Source organism: Pempheris klunzingeri, chromosome 11 (assembly GCF_042242105.1).
Source record: "Pempheris klunzingeri isolate RE-2024b chromosome 11, fPemKlu1.hap1, whole genome shotgun sequence".
In the NCBI taxonomy this organism is placed as follows: Eukaryota; Metazoa; Chordata; class Actinopteri; order Acropomatiformes; family Pempheridae; genus Pempheris; species Pempheris klunzingeri.
The window spans coordinates 14434050-14443128 of record NC_092022.1 but is presented as its reverse complement, the minus strand read 5'-3'; the positions used below and the strand labels follow the sequence as shown (position 1 = coordinate 14443128).

The window sequence follows — 9079 nt, the reverse complement described above, 5'->3', positions numbered from 1 at the left end:
GCCGGGCTGCGAAAGATCTTAGGGTTTTCCTGTAGAACTTCATGTCGTTGAACTTTTTTGAGCTTTTGCTGCTCTATGCGTGAGGTGTCAAGTCGGTGCAAAGTGATTGGGAGAGTAATTGCCCTAGAGCTGTCCTCCAATACAGGAACAACACAGGAAGCTTCGCCATTTTGTATGGAGACATCGGATCTATGGGTGAGGTGAAAATTTGAAGATTCACATTCTTATGCAGGTCTGTGTGTTTCTATCTGTACAGCCTGTACTACCGTTGGGCAGGAGCACAATCTTTCCTGGGAACATCTGTTGAACCACCCACTTGCATGATTGTCTAGTTGGCCCTATATTAAGCAACACATTGACAAGTGAATATTTTAGTGGTAATCTTTTTAAAGGTGTTCAGTGAAGCTACAGATGCCCTGGATTTAAAAAAAAAAAAAAAGAAATACAGAATGTGCTCTCTCTCTCTGTGGGGGTGTGTCTGTATGAGGGGAAGTGAGACAGAGTTGTGTGGGGGAGGGGAAAGAAGGGGGTAGGACAGGAGCTCTCCCAAAAAGCCTTCAGTGAAGAAGCAGACTGAGCTTGTTTGAATGCCCTCATGGAAGATAGCCTTGAGTTTCATGGAACAGGGAAGTTAAAGAGAAGACTTGTTTTTTGTTTTTTTATTTAAAGACTTACAGGCAACACCAGATTTGAAAGGACTCAGCTGACTCCTTTCACAAGGCCTTATTATTATCCAGGCTGTCTGTTTTACCTGGAAACATCCAGCCGTGCATTTGTTTTCATCCAGCTGAGAGGAAACTGGCTCGTACTGAGTAGCGTAAGATATCCCATCGTATTTCTTCTCCTCGCAAACGTTTCTCTCTCTGCCATTTCTTCCCTTATTTGTACTTGTGATTTAACGCCAACCAAACCTATCGCACAAATGACATATTTACAGTATTGTATTGTATGGGGACTGGTGACGTGAACTAAAACATGTTCCTCTTTTTCATTTCCAGGTTTTCCCTAAAAACTGCAGTGAGAACTACAAGTGGACCTATGGACACGTCCCACTGTCCTCCTTCCCCCATGCCTTTCCTATAGTCAACCGGAAACGACCCATACTCTCACTCACACCTCATTCTCAGCCATTTGACCAACCCTCCCCACCCTTTGGTCACACCATGGCCAGCAAAAGGAAGTCCACCACTCCCTGTATGATCCCCAGTAAGATCATACACTCAGCAGAGGAGGCCGAGCGGGACTCTCCGGCTCTTCTCCGTCAGTCCAGGATTTCTGGAGGAGGCAGACATAGCCCCCTTGACCCAGGAGAGTCTTCCAAACCAGAGACGGGGGACGCTGTCAAAGACGGTGCTGGCACTTACACCTGTAAGCCTTGTAACTTTGAAACCCATGACCTTAACTTGTTCTTGGATCATGTGTACTCCGGACACCCAGACTTCCGTGCTGACCCCAGCTTCTTTTGTGTTAGCTGTGGCGTTTCAGCGCCCAAGTTTGAGGGGCTGGCTCTGCATAATGCCAGAGTTCACCCCAGCACATTGAACACAACGCTGCAGCTGAGGAAGAGGGACAGGAGAGTAGTGGTGGAGCAGAATCTGGTGACTGGGGCAGAGACAGGGAAGGATAGTGAGATTTCCATCACCAAAACCCCAATTATGAGGATGCTGAAGGGCAAATCGGAGCCCAAACGGATAGTGGTGTCTCATCCTGTCTCCGACGAGCCTTCCTCAGACCCACACTCTGTCTCTGCCTCCAGAGAGACTGACAGAAAAGAGGCTGCTGCAGTGACAGTCACCCATGTTCCCACAATAGTCCACAATGGAACGACCAAGGTCACCCTGCCCTCAGCAATCCAGATAGTCAACGGCTCGGGAGCATTACCAATGCTCAAGACTCCCATCACACAGGTAGGTGGTAGGTCTGTCTTTCTTTTATTTTGGCTGTTTTGAAAAAATCTGAATTAACCAGTTTAAGTCCAATCAAAACAGATGCTTTATTCATATTGATTTAAATCTGTTTCTTATAGGTGGTCTCGGTGGTTCAAAACAGAGGCTTTCATCAATCTGCACCAATCACAGCCTCTTCAAATATTTCCTCTGCTTCCTCGCCCTCTTCCTCCAAAAATCTCCCCAAGGTAATTGTTTAGACTTACTTGTGTCTCAGTGCAATGAAGGTAATTGGATATCAAATAAGTAATTGCTTCTACAATCATTTTGCCTTTTTTCCCTCCAAGGTAATGATTCCTTTGAGCAGCATCCCCACCTACAGTGCCTCTATGGACTCCTCTTCCTTCTTGAAGACCTCCTTCAGTAAATTCCCATACCCAACAAAGGCTGAGCTCTGCTACCTGACTGTGGTCACAAAGTTCCCAGAAGAGCAGATCAAGATCTGGTTCACGGCCCAGAGGCTTAAACAGGGTATCAGCTGGTCTCCTGAGGAGATCGAGGAGGCCAGGAGGAAAATGTTCAACACCATCATCCAGACTGCACCCTCTAGCTCGCAGAACCAGACCCAGAGTCACCGTAACCAAGCCCAACACACAATCACAGTCCTGCCTGCCTCACTTGGGGCTACTGGGATCCCTCACATCCTGCAGGGCTCTCTTGTCAGCCAAGGAGGGGTAATCGTCACGCAGCCTGTAATGGCAAACGGTATCCAGGTTAGCAGTGCTCCAGTGGCCCTGGCCGTCACACCTAAGCCCCAAGCAGCAGCCCGCCCGATGATGCAGGCCCGACCTGCTGCAGCCCTGGTGGCAGACAAAGGCATCAGCATGGTGGTGGGGACGGTGGGCAGCAGCAGTACTGGGAGTAACATCATCAGCAGTAATAGTAGTAGGACTGTGGGAGGGGGCACTAGCAATGTTACTAATAGCAGTCAAGCAAGCGTCATCAACCTTAGCCTTGGAAGCAGCAATCACAGTAATGCTAAGGTGGGCAGTGTCAATGGTAAACACAGCAGTGCAAATGCAGACTGCAATGACAAGGGAAATAGCAATGTAACCAGCTATGTAAAGGCAAAGAACACTGACATCAACAAAGCCAACAGCACCAGCATTGTGCCGAGTGACAACGAAGATACCACGGAAAGCAAAAACACCCCAGACAGCAAATATAATAACAGTAACAGCAAAACAGGCAGCGATGGACAGAAGAGCAAAGATACCAACGGTAGCAGCAACAAAAATAAAACAACCAGCATAAGCACAGATGATGTCGACCCCACCACAGATGACTCTCCAGCCATCAAAATGGAGGAGGCGTCTTCCCCTGCCTCAAAGTCTTCTTCCCCTTCTCCTGCAGCTCCTTCAAGCAGCACACCTGGCTCTCGGACTCCTGTTAACGCATTCCTGGACCCCAGCTTTTACAAGGGCAAGAAGTCCCAGGAGCAGCTCAGTGCTCTGAAGGACAGCTTTCAGGTCAGCCAGTTTCCTGACCAGGAGGAGGTGGACCGCCTCATTGCTCTGACGGGGCTCACAGTACGAGAAGTCCGCAAATGGTTCAGTGACCGACGCTACCACTTTCGCAACCTCAAAGGTGCACGGTCCAGCACAGGTGGACAGAATAAGTCTGGCACTGCAGCTGGAGCAGGGAGCGGTTCGAGTACGCCAGGGGGCGGTGCTGCCGGCAGCGCCACCCCTGTTGATTTGTCTGAAAGTGGCAGCAACTCTGGTGTAAAGACGCCTCAGCACAGCTCTGCACCCCTGAGCCCACCTGCATCACAGACTCCCACCACATCGCCCACCACATCGCCCACCACACCCTCCCGCCGACTCCCCAGACCTCCTTCTCCTGATTTCACAGCTATCCGTTACAAGGAGAGAGAACCTCACCAGGTGAGACTCTGTTGTGTCAAAAGCCATGGACATAAAATGATGTCATTCATTTTGACAAAATGTTTTCCATGTGAGCTGTGGAGCTGAAACTGACGACTCTTTTCATTATCAATAAATCTTTTTTTTTTTTTTTTTTTTTTCAGTTAAAGGGAAATTTCACTGATTTTTACGCATCAAATTCTGTCTTGGTTAGTGCTGCTGTGGAATGTGGAAAAAGTTGTTGAAAGCCCTTTTAAGCTTCTGTGCAAAATGTCATTAAATCAACATTGGTTGGGGCTGAACTCTACAAGTGGAGAAAAATGTGGATGTGTGGAGCTGGAAAGGAATCTGAAGCTCCTCATCTCTGTTTGAGACTAGAGGCTCAAGGCTGTATTAGCCACGACTAGCATAACACCACCGAATCTCAGACTAAACGGCCTGAAGTTGAAGTGGAAATTATCACATCTTTAGGTCTGTTAGACAGTCCAACAATGTTACAGCAGTGCAATCGATTGTGTCCTATTATAATTAGTTAATTATTTAGTCTTAAAAAGGCCTGAAAATATTGAAAAATGCCCACTTTCATCTTCATATATCTTATGTTGTCTGACCATAAAATCAAACCCCAAAGATATTTAGTTGATATGATTATAAAACAGAGAAAAGCAGCAAATCTTACTTTAAATACATGTTTTGCTTGATTATAAATGAATAATTGACAAATGTTGCTTATTGATTTTCTTGTGATCAACCAATTGATTAATCAAATTATCTATTTATATCTACTGAGTTCCTGCATGTTTATGACCCTGTTCAAACATGTGTCTTGTTTAGGTAAAGGCTCTGGAGGCCAGTTTTACCCAGGACCCTGATCCATCAGGAGAGGAAGTGGACAGACTGCGATCTGAGACCAAGATGACCCGAAGGGAAATTCATGGCTGGTTCGCTGAGAGGAGGAAGAAAGTGGCAGCCGAGAAGAAGAAGGAGCGAGCAGAGCGGGCGTTGAGAGAGGAGGAGGAGGAGGGGATGGAAGGTGATGGGGAGGAGAGACAAAAAGAGGACGGCTCAGGAGAACTGAAAGTCAACCCTATTAAAATAAATCTGAAGATGCTGAAGGTGACGGAGGCCAATGGCAAAGCGGAAGGTGAAGGGTTGGATAGCGCCACTTTACCGCTTCAATCCAGCAGCACACCTGTATCCTCGCCAGGCCCCACCCCATCCTCCAACCCCAAACCATCCCAGTCCTCCACACTAACTCCCAAATCATCCCAGTCCTCCACACTAACACCCAAACCATCCCAGTCCTCCACACTAACTCCCAAATCATCCCACTCTCCCAAACCCGCAGCCATCCGAGGTAAGAAGACAGCGGAGCAGCTGCAACTGCTTAAACAAGTCTACGCCCGTACACAGTGGCCCAGCGCAACTCAGTACGATGAACTGATCTCAGCCACTGGACTGCCCAGACCTGAGGTGGTGCGCTGGTTTGGGGACTGCCGTTATGTGCAGAAGAACGGCCAGCTGAAGTGGCTGGAGGCCTATCAGAACGACGCTCTGGAGGAGGACCTCCAGAAGGGGAACACACACATACTCCAGGCCCACCTCGATGCCCATGGCAGGCTGGAGGAGTCGCAGGTATTGACCGCAACAGCAAGTATTTCCAAAAAAGTATTTACAAACAGATGATTCATTTGTGTTGCTATAATTACAGACAATACAAGTCATATTTTAGTCTTAACACTTAGTTATGTTCACTTTAGCTAACTGCTTGTAAAAAATGTACCCATATCCAAGGAAATGTCTCGTCTTGTTGACAGAGATACTCTAGTTTTATTTAGGCTTTGAGAAATGCACGTTCTTAACTGCTTCAATACCAGTTCAGTTATTTGTGTGTGTGTGACGTGGTTAGTTAGGTATTTTTAAGATATTTTTGGGGCTTGCATGCAAATCACTGTGAACTGTAAATTTCACTTCCTAATTGCAGCTGCATGTGCTGATATAAAGTGGGAGTATTAAGTCATATGGAAAGTGTAATATTTACATCTGTAAGTTGATAAAATCCGAGATACCAGCAGTAGAGTGATAGTCGTGGTAATGCTGTGGCTATTAGGTGCAAATGAGCAATTTTATTTTCATACTAGTAGTATTATCTTGGTAGTATTTACACCTATACTTTAAAGTGATAACTATGTGACTATTATTATGATTATGTGTGTTTTTCTTACAACTGAGAGGTTTAATTCATTAGCATTGTTCAGTTTAATGCATTTAACATCATTTTGATAACTTAATGACTAATTTTGTTTTTAAATGATGTTTTTGGCATTTACCATTATCCTGTAAATGGCACTGTTGTCACTTTGGCTGCTGTTCAGCATAAGTTACACAGACCCCCTTTAATGAGGTCTGTGTGACCTTTTATAATCAAAATTGAACAGATTAAAAGCTTTGCTACACATGCCCTTTAACCCGGAGCTGTGCTGTAACACAGATTCATCTTTATGCACAGTTGCAGGAACTGTCTGAGGCTAGTGGTATAACAGCAGACTTGGTGCGACATTGGTTCTCCACCAAGGCTCCTTTGCTCCGGATTGAAGAAAATACTGCTGCTCATGCAGCAGAACCAAGACCGGTTGTACAAGACGCAGCAGCTGAGCCACAAACAACAGGATCCTCCCCTCTGGAGCCGCAGCCAGGAGGAGGGACGGAGGAGAAAATGGAGCAGTCGGTGTGTGGTGCCACAAAAGAGGTGGAGGAGGCAAACGCTGACAAGACTGTGAATCCTACTAAAGGTAGTCTTCATGTCTGAAGTCGTCTTCAGTGTGACACATACTGTAATAAAGTCCATTTAAGATTGACCAAGCCAGGTATAACAGACATGGGCTGCAATTAAAAATTATTTTTATTATTGATTGATAATTACTTTCTCGATCTAGTAAATGTTAAAGAATACTGGGGAAAAAAATAGCATGCACAGACCCAAGGTGATGCTTTCACTGTCTGATTAATGGCCCAAAATCTCAAGATAGTCAATTTATTTGTCATATGACAAAGAAAAGCAGCAAATAGCCACATTTGAGAAGCTGAAATCAGAAATCGTTTTCTATATTTGCTTTTAAAATGGATGAAATTGATGATCAGAATAGTTGAAGATAAATTTTGAGTTATTGTTGCAGATATAAACCAGACTTTTTACAAAATAAAGTAAAATAAAATATGGGTAATGCTTTAGGCTTTAGTAGGAGTTGCTCATCTTTTAATTAGGTTTGTGAAACTGGTTGGTGCAGAGAGAGAGATGAATCACAACCAGAACTGTCTCTCAGGTAAAACATGCAAACGCACAATGATGATAGTTATGAGTAACAAGGCTTGTTGTGACAGGAAAACAAATGCATGTGTGACACTAGCACACTGTATAATAATATAATAATAAGGGTAATGGATTTTTAATTAATTACATTTTTTTTTTTAAATACTACAGGAACCGACTGAAGAGGCCTTTTGTCTGGATGAACGGTGTTCTCACACGGGAAGTCTTGTGCTGACAGTCTGAGGAAAAGACAGGATCACTGGATGGAAATGGACCTTGAAACCATCCCTCTCCCTTAGATGTGTCCCCTAGGTTTGACCTCCCCCACTACGTGAGATGGACTCTAAAGGCAACTAAACCCCCCCCCCCATCCATCCACCCACTCCCTGACCTCCTTCTTCTAATGTGTCTACCCCTCCGCTACACAGACCTTCTCCAGTATCCTCCCGTCTGCCATTTTCCCTTCAGAAGGAAGTTCCAGTAGAGACTGAAGTGCAGGAGTGGATGTGGTGGAGGGAGGGGCAGGGCTGACAGCGGTTTCTCTGCTGCGTTTGTTCTGACTGCCTGCTGTGATGGGAGAAAGGAAGAGGCAAAAAAAAAAAGAAGAGGGTATATTTGGAGGAAGAAGACGGATGAATAAAGAGGGTAGATTTGGAGAAAGAAGAGGAAGGAAGGAAAAAAAGCAGCGCAGTGGAGATTGAGACCTCAGCAGATGTTGATCAGGGTGGGGGTTGAGTCTGGACAGTTATCGACCAAACAAACCGTCAGATGAGGATCGGCGGATTGTTGAGACTCTTCATAGTTTTTTTTTTTTGGGGGGGGGGGGGGGGGTGTATGAAAAACTGCACAGCTCTTTGCGACAGGGTGCTTGCCAAGGCCTTAAAGTAAATCAAATGAATTTTTTTCCCCCCATTGTCATCTTCATACTCCTTTTCCACCAACATGCACTCAAACACTTTGACTTCATGCTTGCAGCTTACTTTAAATGTCCTAAAAATAGGCTGTTCATAGCGTCTTATGTGAAACACAGCACTGATGTTCTTTTGACCGTGTCTTTACGTTTTTTTTTTGTTTGTTTTTTCCGGACATCTCTTTGTACTCACTTATCATTTCTTATCTGTACATAATATTCGGTTACATAGGACATTAAATTGTCCAGTTTTGGGAAAACGTCTGGAATTCTGTCATCCAAAGAGGGAAAGCACCCTGTTGTGTTTAAACAAAAAAGCGACACAATATAGTAGACTGTATGGAATCTGGTTTGTGTTGTAGCATAAAGTGCTTCTTTACATCACTGACGTGTATGTACGTTTGTTTTTATGGAACTTTCCTACAAAATACATTTGACTGTAAAAGAACTGTGAACTTTTTCCAGAGTTCCATACTTAGGCTTGATGTATAATTTTTACAGATGGTATTTGCAGAATAAACAGAATGTAATTAATTTGTGGCTTCGGTTGTCATTGGGTGTCTTCTCAATTGTGCACTGATCAACTGTAAAGTAAAATAATGCTTTGGTCACGCGGGAGTCGACCAAAAGGCCTCTTGTTTACAGCTGCAACTAAGGATTATTTTTATCATTAATCTGAAGACTTTTCTCAATAATCTAGTCTATTAAGTATCAGAAAATGAGGTGGTTCCTGCACCTTTGTCGCACACTATTCCCCATCTCCCTCCCCTCATTTACTGTAATCTCTAAGAATGGCATAAAGCAACCCTGCACGGTATTGTGAAACTTTACAGACAGCTGTCATGAAATCTTAAAACTGGTTGTTTTGTCAAACAGTCCAAAACCAAAGTGTATTCAGTTTGTCACATGAAACAAAAGGAGTGAATTCTCTCAGTTGAGAAGCAGGAGCTAAAGAACACTGTCATTTTCGCTTCAAAAATTACTTAGCAAAATGGCTCCTGGTTAATTTTGATGTAATGGTTTCAGCACTGCAACATTATAGACATAC

The 9079-nt window shown here is 44.5% G+C and overlaps 1 protein-coding gene across 1 annotated transcript; it reads left to right on the top strand.

Moving 5' to 3' along the window:
- The first annotated feature begins 1012 nt into the window (after window positions 1–1012).
- zhx3b (zinc fingers and homeoboxes 3b) lies at window positions 1013–8565 on the top strand. The gene is made up of 6 exons (XM_070840066.1): window positions 1013–1907; window positions 2027–2134; window positions 2234–3832; window positions 4646–5446; window positions 6321–6603; window positions 7293–8565. Exons 1-6 carry the CDS (start codon window positions 1164–1166, stop codon window positions 7301–7303), a joined length of 3546 nt encoding a protein of 1181 aa, XP_070696167.1. The 5' UTR covers window positions 1013–1163; the 3' UTR covers window positions 7304–8565.
- The last annotated feature ends 514 nt before the right edge of the window (window positions 8566–9079 follow it).

Excerpts from the sequence above, each read along its gene's own strand:
- zhx3b (XM_070840066.1), top strand. The coding sequence starts at position 1,164 with ATGGCCAGCAAAAGGAAGTCCACCACTCCCTGTATGATCCCCAGTAAG. Across the intron at positions 2,135-2,233 it reads CCTCCAAAAATCTCCCCAAG|GTAATGATTCCTTTGAGCAG; the intron begins GTAATTGTTTAG and ends TTTCCCTCCAAG. Across the intron at positions 5,447-6,320 it reads GCAGGCTGGAGGAGTCGCAG|TTGCAGGAACTGTCTGAGGC; the intron begins GTATTGACCGCA and ends CTTTATGCACAG.